This window comes from Chrysoperla carnea, chromosome 1 (genome assembly GCF_905475395.1).
Source record: "Chrysoperla carnea chromosome 1, inChrCarn1.1, whole genome shotgun sequence".
Taxonomy (NCBI): Eukaryota; Metazoa; Arthropoda; class Insecta; order Neuroptera; family Chrysopidae; genus Chrysoperla; species Chrysoperla carnea.
In genome coordinates, this window is record NC_058337.1 from 139,673,828 (window position 1) to 139,687,148 (window position 13,321).

The 13,321-nt window shown below is 31.5% G+C and overlaps 1 protein-coding gene across 2 annotated transcripts; it reads left to right on the top strand.

The window, feature by feature from the left end:
* The first annotated feature begins 204 nt into the window (after window positions 1-204).
* LOC123302562 (calcium uptake protein 3, mitochondrial-like) lies at window positions 205-8,016 on the top strand. Of its 2 annotated transcripts, XM_044885536.1 has the most exons (9): window positions 205-463; window positions 868-1,003; window positions 2,700-2,858; window positions 3,666-3,748; window positions 3,916-3,981; window positions 5,497-5,846; window positions 6,365-6,522; window positions 6,584-6,741; window positions 7,276-8,016. In XM_044885536.1, the coding sequence occupies exons 2-9, from the start codon at window positions 955-957 to the stop codon at window positions 7,354-7,356; spliced, it is 1,104 nt and encodes a 367-aa protein (XP_044741471.1). In that variant the 5' UTR covers window positions 205-463; window positions 868-954; the 3' UTR covers window positions 7,357-8,016. The 2 variants fall into 2 exon arrangements, with proteins under 2 accessions (XP_044741471.1, XP_044741480.1); XM_044885545.1 differs by lacking the exon at window positions 3,916-3,981.
* The last annotated feature ends 5,305 nt before the right edge of the window (window positions 8,017-13,321 follow it).

Below are 13,321 nucleotides of genomic sequence, written 5' to 3' on the forward strand. Positions count from 1 at the left end.
CCATTTGAATATTGTTTGTAACAAGTTAAGCTAGTTGAACTAACTGAAATATAGATGTCACTATTATGCACAATTATAATTTTCACACTATTTGACAGATTTGAATCTTAGATAAAAATTTATAAATAAAATGTAGATTTTCCGATTCTTTATGCAAATCTGATAAAAAATATTCTAATATTAATTCAAACAATAATCTAATTTTTGTGTTTGTAATTTGAAAAAAAAATAATTTCCACTTTATGGAAATTAAATAAAAATGTTAGGTTATTTGTACGGCATTTGAAAAATACTGAAAGATTATACTGAAAGATTATATTCAACCAAAACGAAAAATGTGAATCAAACTTATCTTTTACTAGCTCCAATATGTGGGAGTGGTCTAGCTGTATTTGGATATTGGGTTTATTGTAAACAGTATGAGAAAAATCCCTTCGTAGTTAATGCCGCTCGTCAGAATATAGTACGTAGAACTTGAATTTTCTTGTTTCAAAATACCTGTTAATTTGCTTGTTGACAATAATGTATCTCAGAAAGTTTTTCCACACATCCACGGAGGTTCTGAAGCGTTTTAGAAAGTATGTTATTGGATTTTCGCAATTAGAGAAGTGTAACACCCTTTGAACATATTTTTCAACAGTAGAAACGGGTTTCCTTAGAAAATATTTCGCAGAGGCAAGAATGTATTTTCTAAAACGTTTTAGAGACTCTGATATGTAAATTCCACCATATTTGGATAATAAACTTCCCTGAGAAGTTTTAGAAAGTTATTTCAGAATGATATAGTCCATTCAGAAAGCTTTTACCCGAGCAGAAGTATTTTGAAAAAACTTTCCATATTTAGTTAATATTTTTTGGTATATTTAGGATGAATGGGGACCAGTCGTACAATTAACTTCCAGAGAACGTCGATTCATCAGATTTGCATCAGTCGAATTCGATGGACAGTTGTATATGACACCTCAAGATTTTCTTGAATCAGTTATTGAGCAACAACCAAGACGTACGTAAACTTTATTTAGAATAATTATTGAATTTGGTTTTGGGTAAATAACCCGATTATTATCACAGACTTATTTAAAGTAAAAGTAAAGAATGGCGAGGGTGACAAACATAAAATCCAAGACATTCTTTACTCGCTCCTGTGGTGTGTATACTATTTTTCGGCTCTACTGAGGTGAAAAGCGGCAACTTCGTTTAGCACAGCGGAATTTTTAGGGCTGCACAGAAAATAATTTAGAACTGCACAAATCGAAAGTAGAACTGCACATTAAAAAAAGTTTGATTGTTCATACAATCAGTAGTTCGATATTCGACTGAATTCCTTTTTTTTTCCTCTCACATACAGGATGTTCAAATTTATATAATAAAATTAAGATGAAGATAATTTGCATTGAGTGATGGTTGGGAACTATCATCATGGATATTTGGCATTTCTCGTATCTTTTAAAAATAAAACAGGGTGGCTCATAAAGTACATCAATACTAATTTTCTACAAACTAATTTAAATCACAGTAAATTTTTCAATTTTATTGAGTAAATTTTAATAGTTTGTGGCTTTTATGTTAGGTATAATGCTAACGTACATTTTTTGGACTTATTTGCGACAAGTCAAAAATTTGTGCGAGCAATTAAGAAAGCCGCGTTTTTTCATTTCTGGACCCGGAGAAAATTAGAGGATAATTGACTCTCCGACACTATCGACTTCTCTCGAATTTTTGCCTTGGTGCAAATAAGTCCTCAAATAGGTACGCTAGCTTTATAGTCCGTGCAAATTTGGAATTTAGTTCCTTGAATTCTGAAACGCGCAATTTCTGAACGTATAGTTATAGTTTTTTATATACCCTATGAAATATATCAGATAGGACCCCGATATATTAGATAGGACCCATTTCTTAAACCGTAACAGAAAAAATGAAAGATTAAATAGAGAATGTTTATTACAAAATAAAAAACTTTTGTTTGAAAAATTTTTTTGGTAAATATCATAGTTTACTCGTAAGGCCGCAAAATAGGGCAAAAATTTATGTTTCTATTCTCTCCAAAACTATACAAGATAGTTGGCTGCGACATCCCTAGCCTTTTACTAAACAGCCCCGTTCAACTAGCGATTTGAATGATATTCAGCTTTGCTTCTAATATAATATTTAATGAACGGGCGACCGATGCTCACGCCTTTCATATTTAATTCCAACTTTTTGTCACTACACTCTTCTATTATCAATCTGTGGGAAACTCCAAGAATATTGTTCCTTGTCGACGCGATATTGACAGTGTGCTTTTTTCAGCACCGGGAGCCAGAAAGTGGAACTGAGTGTCATAGAATAGGCTAGGCAAGTAGTTAAACGTTATCGATACAAGTTATTTGCCTAGCTGTTTGATTGAATGACTGCATATCGATCAGGCCTGTTAGCGAAAAAGGCTAGGCTGTTATTTATAATATAATTTTCCATGTGTTAAGAGTACGGGTGTCGGGAATCTTTTTAAAAAATTAAAAACTTTGAGAAACTACGTCGCAAAACTGCTTGTTTCAGAATTTAACGAAAATCCACTAATAATAAATAACTAATTTGCCTGGACTATTTATACCTATGTGTGTGTGTTTGGTAAAGTTGAGTGTAGCCGCGCTCCAGATTTTTTGCTTTATTGTTACCATTACAAATTTCACATGTCTAAAATCTATTTTTTTGCCTTACAGCTCGCCTTAAACGACGTATTTTAACCATGAAAGAAATTGAACAATTCCGCGATGCAACGCCCAGTTTAAATAAAGGTTCATCGCATTTGTTCAGGGATATGCGGGATAATGGTATTATTTCCTACACTGAATATCTATTCTTGCTTTCAATTTTGACAAGTAAGTATTGTACTTATTGTTTTTCGATTTTACGATATTTTTGGGATGCGCTATTTTTAAAGCATTAAAAAACTTTACGTGATACAAATATTATATTTATTCATAAATTAGATTTAAATTCAATGCATATAAATTAGTTCCTTACTTGACTAATCATGCGACGGCCGAACTACTTTAATGATTAATTGTATTTTTTAAATAGAATTTCTTAATATACAATTTTATTTCGAGTATTGTGGTATTTATATTTCAATAACTAAAAAATATCACATTTTTTTTGTTTTGTTTTGGTTTTCTTACCATGTATATATGAAATATATATCAAGGTATACTAAGTTTAATCCCAAGTTTGTAACGTTTAAGAGATATCAAGCTGAAATTTTTATACCGTGTTTAGGACGAATAACAGACCAAAGACCAATTGGGTCTTTGGTCTGTAGAACCCATCTTGTAAATCGTTAAAGATAGAACAAAAGTTTAAATATAAACTATGTTCCTTATAAAAAAATAAATAACTTTCGTTTGAAACATATTTTCACTATTTACCCGTGAGGACGCAAATTAGGTTAGAACATTATAGTATGTGTTATATGGGAATATCAGTTATGTGAATGTAACACCTCAATCGTGTTATATATACACCGCTATCTATCTAGAGTGACTATCTTAACTCACATGACGTAAAAAAAAAACAAATTGAGTAATCAACACTGTCTATACATGGTTTTTCAATAATTAATTCAGTCAATTGTTTGTTTTCACTTGTTTTAGTGTATTTTATATCTATTCTAATCTTTTAATTTTCAGAGCCTCAATCTGGATTTCGTATTGCCTTTAATATGTTCGACACAGATGGTAATGAGCGTATTGATAAAAATGAATTTTTGGTAGTGAGTACAAACATTCAAATTTTCTGTTTTCAAAATTTTCCAAAATTTTTTGTTTGTTTGTTAAATCATAATATTTTCATTATTTGCATTTTTTATGTTTTTTCCAAATAGTAGTTTTCACTTTTTAGTTTTTTTTTGTTTTATTTTGTTACAATTTTGAATATTAGATTCGGGGACTTCTATCCGGTAGACTGAAATCAATGGCTGAATTGGATGATTTCACTCGAAATGATGTGAGTTTTTTTTTATTTTAATTTTTTTTTTAAATTAATTTTTTAAAAGGCCATTCCGAATTATTTAAACCCATTTCTTATCTATGATTATATAATAGTTATCTATTATAGCGTCTCCTGAATAGATGCTTCTTGTTATTATAAGATGCTTTTTATTGGAATGGGATCAAGGCCGCTCTAAGATTGGTGGGGCCCTGAGGCCAGTTGATGGTAGGGGTTCGTTACCAACAAACGTGAAAAACCGAGTGACAACAAAAATGAATGAGGAATTATTAATTTGAAAAGTCGGATATTTCGAATTAATTTTTGATTTTTCTCTAATTTCCTAGATCCATTTTTGTATTATATAAATATGAATTTCGACTGCTATGTAGTCATCATCAGTATTGATTAGCTAATCGTAATTACTCTTATTGCGTATGTGCTCGTTGTTAATTTGGTGACGGTCTGCAAACTGATGTTTCGGTGTGTACATAATTTATACTTTTCCAAGTATCTAACAAATTATGACGTCGGCCAATCATCTTCGATCAGGTGATTAGTTTTTATCCAAGGAGCGTGATCTTTATAGGCCAATGATTAAATCCGAATTTGAAGAGGTCCTTTATAATTCCGAATGCGCCTTAAATCTAATCGTTTTTACTTATGATTAATTTTTCATTAGTTTCATTTATTTTTAACATTTGTTTTATTTAACCTAGATATTCGTCTTTAGCTAGAACTGATTAATCAAAATGTAGATTTTGTTACAACAAAATTGAGTTATAGTATAAAGAAAAATTTAAAAACTCGTTGAAATACGTATTTTTTCTGGTAATTTTATTATGTTTTACTAACGGAGGGGACCAGCATTTACTTATTTTATAGAAAAAATAATGGGTTGTTCACAAACTAAGGAACCAAATGAGACTGATTTCGAGATTGATCTCCGGGAATTTCTCTAAACTGAATAAATTTTCTTAAAGCGTAGCTAAGAATACTCTTGATTAAGTCAAAAGAGTGATTTTTCATGAGTTGATTAAAGAAAGGCTTGCTGGTAAAAAACTTATCAAATTATAGGTCTAGGTTCATCCGTAGTATTTGACAGTTATTTCAGAATAACTGGAATGTCTGTTGTAAAGGTCGTGCCAAACAACTTTAATCCGATTGGATTGTTTCTTGATATAATAAAAATTATTAAACTTTTTTTGGAAAGAACAAAAGTTACATTTTTCGCTGAAATCTGGAAAATATTCATTCCCTTGTCCGGAGACCAGAAACACACTCCGAAAATCAGAGACTCCAGCCCAAAACCGGAGAAATGGGTAACTAAAAGAGCAAAAATTTGTTAGATACGACGTTGGCAACAGCTTCTCGAATTTCCAGCGGACTGTGAAATACTACACCTACAAAGACCTATTAAGTTCGCATTTGAAATAACTTAAAATCTGTATGCTTTAAAATAATTACAAATTCTTCTAACAATGCGATTTTTTAAGTATGTGTAAAAATTTTTTAATGAAATATATTTCTTAGATGGAACGTATCTTCAGTTACGCATGGAAAGGTAAGCGAGGTATATCTGGTTCTCTAGAAGAAAAGAAAACCGAACGAAATCCAGAGAAACATCCGGAGCAAGATCAATACGTAAACGATGAGACTGGTCTACAACGGCGACATATTGTCGATACCATGTTAACTGTTCACTTCTTTGGTAAAAAAGGCAAAGATGAATTACGTTTTAATGGTTTTCGTAAATTTATGGAAAATTTACAAACAGAAGTATTAGAATTAGAATTTAATGAATTTTCTCGGGGCTTACCAACCATTTCGGAATTGGATTTTGCGAAAATTTTGCTAAGATACACGTATTTGGATACTGATGAGTAAGTAAAAGCCAGATTTTATTACCTATTCAATTTTGTTTTAGAAAAAATAAAATATATAGCCATGAGTGGGGCATTTTGTCAGCAAAAAATCCCCCCCCCCCCAATTTTTTAGGGGAAGGCGATGAAAAAATTAAAGTTTATCGAGTCAGCCTCATTAGTTTGAAGAAATTTTCGACCAAATGCAAAAAACCCCATCTATTTAGCATATATAGAAGTTTCAAGCGTATCTTACGGAATAATATTCTCATTTGGGGGGGGGGGTACCGAATAGCCTCATTAGTTTAAAAATATTTCACATCTATGCAAAAAATCGCATTCTTGATGACAGAACAATAATGACCGTAAAGCAGATGGTAAGAAGAGAAGATACGTGTTAAGAAAAATGGTTTTTCTTCCTGATTTAGGGTTATGAAAAATTAGATATGGCAATTCAAGGAGTTATATTAACTTACAGGATTTTTAAACCTGACAGGCCGCTCCAAACTTATGTAACAATATTTGAATCTTGTTTCCAGATATGACATGTACTTAGATCGTTTAGTAGAACGCTTAAACGAATCGGATCGAATATCATTCAATTCATTTAAAGATTTTTGTCAATTTCTAAATAATTTGGAAGACTTTACGGTTGCAATGCGTATGTACACACTAGCCGATCGTCCAATATCGAAAGGTAAATTAATTTTTCTTAAAAAATTTATTAAATAGATGCTAAATATTCATTTTTAATTTAGATGAATTTACGCGTGCTGTAAAATTATGCACTGGTACAACTTTAACACCACATTTAGTCGATACAGTATTCGCAATTTTCGATGTTGATGGTGATGGATTATTGAGTTATCGAGAATTTATCGCTATTATGAAAGATCGAGTTCATCGTGGACTTAAGGTAAAATTTTTTTTTATCAAAAGCGAAACCAAACGACTATCGTTGAATCAGAAATCAGTGGTCCCAAACAAGTGAATTATTAAGGGGGAATGTCTGTGTGACAAATTTTTTTGCATGTTTTAAAAGTTTACAACAAGTCCGAAGGAAGTCACGTATAGAAAGAATGCGAAATTTTGACCATACGTTTTGGGACTTAGGAGAAGTTTCGATAGATAAGCTTGGGAGTTGAATATAACAGGGTGGCGATCGAACTTGAAAAACCAAAAAATGTAAGGGAATTTTAAGATTCTGTAAAAAAACAAGGAATAATCAAGGAATTTTAGTATAATTTAGTATTTGAATAATTTCAAACTATTTCATAAGAACAATTCCATCGCTACCCTGTAGAATCTGTGACACGTATAAGTCTTTATCAGTGACCCGAATATAAAAAACCTCTTATTGTTAATTAAAATCTCTAAGAAATTTTCTATATTATTTCCCTTCCACCCTGTATGATCAATTAACTTATATATTTGTATTATTTTTTTACAGTCCTATGCAAAAGCTGAAGGTTGGGATGCGTTCAAAGCTTGTTTAAAACAAGAAATGAAAACGCCAACATGGAAACATTAATTTGATTATTTACCAAAAATTTGATTTTATTCATAATATTACCAATTACTACTAACCCCAAACTAGCTTTAAAATATGTTGTTTTTTAATGAAAACTAGTTCAAATTTTTTGCGCGCTAATGTATTCAAAACTAGGATAATTTCCTGTTCCGTCTCATATTAATTTATCGTCTGTGATTTATTTCATGAGATATTATTACAAATCTATTCGTACAAATATTTATAGATATTTATTTATTTGAAGTTATGTTTCTAGATGAAAGAGGATTTAATAATACTTTACGATCTTGGAATCGAAAAAAAAGATCGATTTATTCAAATAAATAGTCTTCCTAAACTCAGCACACTAGGCCTATCGTTTAGAATAGTTAAGTAATAGATCTAATTTAAATATCCTACGTTCTTCCCTGTCAAGAAAGACAGGTGTAAAACAGGAATTTTTGGCCTATGGTCTATGGATAGCACGATACGATTTGAATCTACAAAAAATAGACATACATTTTACACTCATCGGATAGAATTTTCGAAATACAATACAGCTAAATCGAAAGAATACACAATGTAGCTCCAAATTTAGTATCGAAATTTGGTGCCAGTGAGTATCTTCTATTTTTGGTTAGGATTTAGAACTGATTCCAAGATCAAAAACCTAATAACTTTTAAAAAATTTTTCAATCATTACTAAGATGATCTAAAAAAATACTCATTAATAGATATCCTAAAATCTTCTTGCCATGATTGCATTTGTTTGAAAAGTTTATCGGTATTATTAAATCCTAATTGGGTTTGAGTGTGTGATATTAGATTTAGAATTTTGTTAACATTGCTTTAAAAAGAAATCATCGGTTGTGTTTTGTTTATCTAATTAATTTTATATCTAAAGAATATATTTTATTGTTACGAATTATCGTCGCTGACTGAGCGTACTTTTAATGATAATCATTTAAAACGTATTCCAACTTGACGATGAGTTTGAGCATCAAGTTAGGTCACGTGGCCAGTTTATTCTGTGCTGCCATCTGAAAAAAAAAACTGATAGTCTCACATCGTTAACGTTTTTATAATCAGGATTGATTTTGACAGTACTGACTAAATAAATTTACATTCAACTATCGAGCGAACATAAAAACAATACAATATAGCGCTGACGCTTGACGTGGAGCATAATTATATTTTTTTCAGCTAGATGGAACCCTAATTTGACGCTCAAAGCTAGCGTAATCGTCATCATGAGGTTACATCTTAAGAATTTAATTCGATGAGACATCAAATTAATCACAAAATAGTATTTTATAAAATAACGAATGCCAAAACAAGGTTTTTGGCATTCGTTATTTTCACGTTATTCTCACTTTATTAATTTCATTTTGTGAAATCTTTAAATTTTTGAATGTATTTCAACTTTCTTGGAATGTTAAAGTACGCTTAACGTAAGACATTTTACCTGTTTAGCTGATACAACGAGGCGTCAATGCCCGTAACAATCAACCAATAAGAAAGCGATGTAATAACTCATTGTCTGTGTTTCTTATTGGTTTTTGTTTATTATCTGCTAAACGAACTAATTAGGACGCACAAGTTTCATTGAAATCTCACCATTAATAAAAAAAAAAACGTATATAATATTATAATAAAAAGTATTTTTGACCTACTTTAAAAATGAGATCTGTTTAATCTCAGACGTTGTTACATTTTGTGCAAATTTTGCTAGTCACAAGTAGGGTTGCCAAATTTGAAAAATGTCATCCCGTGGTATTGAAAAATGATCAATAACAGGCCTTTTAACAACCCGTTGAGCGCAATTATTCTCTTTCTATTAATATTTGTTATTAGTTATGCGATTGCGCGACGTAAATAAGTAGTAATGTGTTCCTCAGTTTATATATGTTTGTTGGTTACTTTGCTCTAGAGATCAAACTCAAGGGCCGATTTTAATTATTCTTACGTCAATCGATTTCTCTTCATCTTACGAATGTTATTAAAGACATGGCGGTAATGAAAATTAAATATGACGACCATCAGATGACATATTGTGAAAAAAAAAATGAAAGCTGATTCTATGTTAATTGGGGTATCGTTGAATAGGTATTAAATAGACAAATCGATTGCAGTAAAAATCATTAAAATCGGGTCACGCGTTTGGTCTCTAGATGGCTAAACATAAAGACCGCCACAAAGTACTAAACATACATACAAAAAACCAGAATTCATTAAAGACAAAAACAAACAAAGTACGGTAGTTTACATAACGATTTTAACAATCGGGACCCATTAAAATCTAGAACTGGTCTATTATGTGGGACATAAAGAAATTGTCAAAAAATTCATATTTAAAATTTATTTATTAATTTTTGAACCAATCAAACAATTATAAATGATTTAAACATATTTAAAAAAAAAAAATTAAAAAAAAAACAAGAAACATAAATAATTATTTGAATTTGTTCTTAAAATTACATTTTGTTGGCTATTTTGTGCATTTCAAAAGGTCTTTCTTTCAAAAAAAAAAAAAGAAGGAATCAGTTAGAATAAATCGGGATTTCGGAATGATTGGCAACCCTAATAACAAGTTATTAAAGTATATTTATTAATTTTTCAAATAAATTGATAATTGTTTTTTACAAAACATTATTTTTATTTTAGAAATGCGTCTAGTCTATTTTGAGTTGATTTCAGAATGTTCAATTTATTTGAAATAAACAATAATTTAAATATGTACTTAAAAATTTTATTGTATTTATAACCATTATTAACCTCAATAAAAGTTTATTTAAATCTGCTGAATATCGTGTTTTTATATTCACATCAACCATTTCCCAGAGCCGGATTAACCTTTAGGCAGAGTAGGCACCTGTCTAAAGAGATGCATTCATGCTGTCAGTTGATGAAATACTTCATACTTACATAACAGAACCATCTAGTATTGCGTAGTAAAACTAATAAGGATGCGTTACGTTACGTTGGAAAAAAAACTTTTAAGATGTTATTTTGTATCCGAAAAGCTAATATTTAAACTTAATCTACATGACAAAACTATTTTCTTAAAATAAAGTTAAAATACTCGCGTCTCATTTTACTCGCATCACTTCAACAACTTGGAAAAAGCTGATAATCTTCAAACGTCTGAAAAGGGACCCCGACATCTATTTAAAAAAAAAGTTATATTGTGACGTATAAAGTCTGACAACGCTGAAATAATTTTGATGACATTTTAGGATCAATTCATGATATCATGACTTAAAAAAAGGTTTAGAAAATTTTAATTTCGTGAACAATATTAATATTAATTTATTTTTATTTATAGGCAATTTTATTACATATATGATATAAAAGTTGCATAATAAACAAAATTACATTTTAATATTATTTCTCTGGCCTGTTTTTCCATAGCTTTACATTTTCAGACCATGAGTCTATTTTTCGTCATTAGCCAATTCGATAAAATTGAAAATGATGGGTAAATCATGATATTTGATATAGGAATAAGGAAGTTATCGCGTGGGCAGGAAAAAAAGGCTAGAAAAATAATATATAAGATTAAATTTATACATTTGGTGATAATTTTTATTAATTATCTCAAATACTAAAAACAGGAATGTTTTGTAAATGGGTACAAGCTTTTAATAAATAATATGATCATTTTTGTGAAGCTTTTCTGGGTCTCGAGTTATTAACTTTAAATTAATGTGTTTACCGTCGTATGTCGAATATTGTAAATTTTTATAGTGTGTCGTTATTTAAATACAATTATGCACTTCAGTTTATCTTCAAAGCTATTTTCTTTGAATAAAAAATAAATTTTGAGTTAATACAAATGGGCTGCGTTTTCACCGATATAGATTTTAGTACAATCTGAGCGATTTCTGGACATTTATGAGCCCTGCGTCTTAAAAATTGTTGGCGAGTAAATTTTCCTGGTGGTAATTTTGAAACTAATATATGATAGACAGCTTCAGACAAAATGCATATGGACGGATAGTAGCATATTTAAGTTTAAGAAAACAATGCCACTATCAGTTCTTTATATGTATGTTTACTTAAGTATCAATCATATGTGAGTTCTGAAATTACAGGGAATACACTCGCACCCAATAGAACTCAAGAAATAAATAATTAATTAAGAAAATTATATTGTAGAACGTATTTACTTTCAATTATTAGAGAATAATTTTTACAAAATTATGAATTCACATTAGAGCGACAGGCGATGAGCGACACGCGTATAGCGACAGAACTGTCGATTAAATTGTATGAAATTGAAATTTTAGGCCTTTTATACAAATGCCTAATATGTACCTAATTACATAAACCTGATTTAAATATCTGTTTCAATCGAGATTTTTTAGAGTTCATTTGAAAATTATGTCGCTTATTGTGTGTCGCACGTCGCTCATCCTTTGATGTGAATTCATTATTATACCAAAGGCACTCTACACAAAAAATTTATAAAAATGGAAACAAAAGATCCGCTAATGTATTTAATACAAGCTGAAACAATTGATTGATAATTCGAATAATCGAAAACTGAAAACAAACTCAACATTTTGATTCTACAAACATAAATAGTATTAACGAGTTGCTGTGTTAATTTTTTTTTTATTATTATTATTATTATTTAAGAAAAACCCTGTTAGGACCTTTTAAACTTGGAATGCTATAAACAAAATTAAAAAAATTACATTAAACAATTATTATTGGTGTCTTTTATTTTAATATTTCATTATTATTCAAAAAAAATTGAATACAATATTTTTTACTTAAATATTTTAAAATTGGTTCGTTTTCTTATACAAAAATATATTAATTACCTATCAAATTTTTTGACTAATCGCATATTCGTCATTTCTTTTGATAAAAATAATAGCACTTAAGCTTGTGTTCCAAAATGGAAGCCGACATGTAGTCTAGCATGACTGGACATCATACGGATGATGATGACGCACCTTGGACTATTACATGGCTTCCGAAAAGGACGCTCAACAGTCGGCGCGATCCAGAAAGTCGTAGGGACAGCGAGAGAAGCATGGACTGGTAGCCTCAAAGCCCGCAAGGTGTGTCTTGTCCTCACACTAGACATTAAAAACGCCTTTAACAGCGCAAATTGGGGAGATATTTTGGACGCCCTGGAACACAAGTTCGACGTAGTGCCAGAGAACCTCGCATTAGTCGATAACTATCTTGACGGAAGAAAGCTTATAGCAGAAACCACGGAAGGCCCACAAGAATACGCCATAATGGCTGGCGTGCCGCAAGGCTCAATAATGGGGCCCGATCTATGGAACGCGGACTACGACGAGCTTCTTGAAATCCCGTTGCCAAAACAAGTGGAGCTAACAGGCTTTGCAGACGACGTCGCGGCCACGATAATAGTAGACAGCGTAGAGGAGGCCGAACTACTAGTTCGGGAAACCATTAATGCCGTCGAGACTTGGCTCGATAAACACCACCTGAAACTCGCCAAGCAAAAAACCGAGATGGTCGTTTTGACTCGTCAAAAATGGTTCCCAAAACCATTCGCTGTGGACATGGGAGGAACAACATTAACGTCAACAAGGGCCCTGCGCTATCTGGGGGTAATGATAGACGAGAAACTATCTTTCCGCGAACACCTCGATAATGCATGCCAGAAAGCCAGCAAGACGGTGTCTAGTCTAGCAAGAATTATGACGAACACTATGGGACCAAGAACCAAAAAGAGGAGAGTCCTCCTGGAAGCAGTTCATTCAGTACTGCTCTATGGAGCAGAAATATGGGCAGACATACTAAAGCAGAAGACCTACCGGCGGAAAATGGCAGCAGTGCAGCGGCGAGGCGCTCTCAGAGTTGCCTGCGCCTACCGTACGGTATCCGAAGCGGCTGTATTAGTCATTGCGGGAGCTGCGCCCATCGACCTACTAGCGTTCGAGAGAGCAAGACTCTACGACGCTAAAATCAGTGGCGAAAACATGAAGGAGGCAAGATCGAG

Coding starts and splice junctions, on each gene's coding strand:
- LOC123302562 (XM_044885536.1), top strand. CDS start 955: ATGACACCTCAAGATTTTCTTGAATCAGTTATTGAGCAACAACCAAGA. Junction 2,859..3,665: donor CTTGCTTTCAATTTTGACAA/GTAAGTATTGTA, acceptor TTTAATTTTCAG/AGCCTCAATCTGGATTTCGT. Junction 5,847..6,364: donor ACGTATTTGGATACTGATGA/GTAAGTAAAAGC, acceptor TCTTGTTTCCAG/ATATGACATGTACTTAGATC.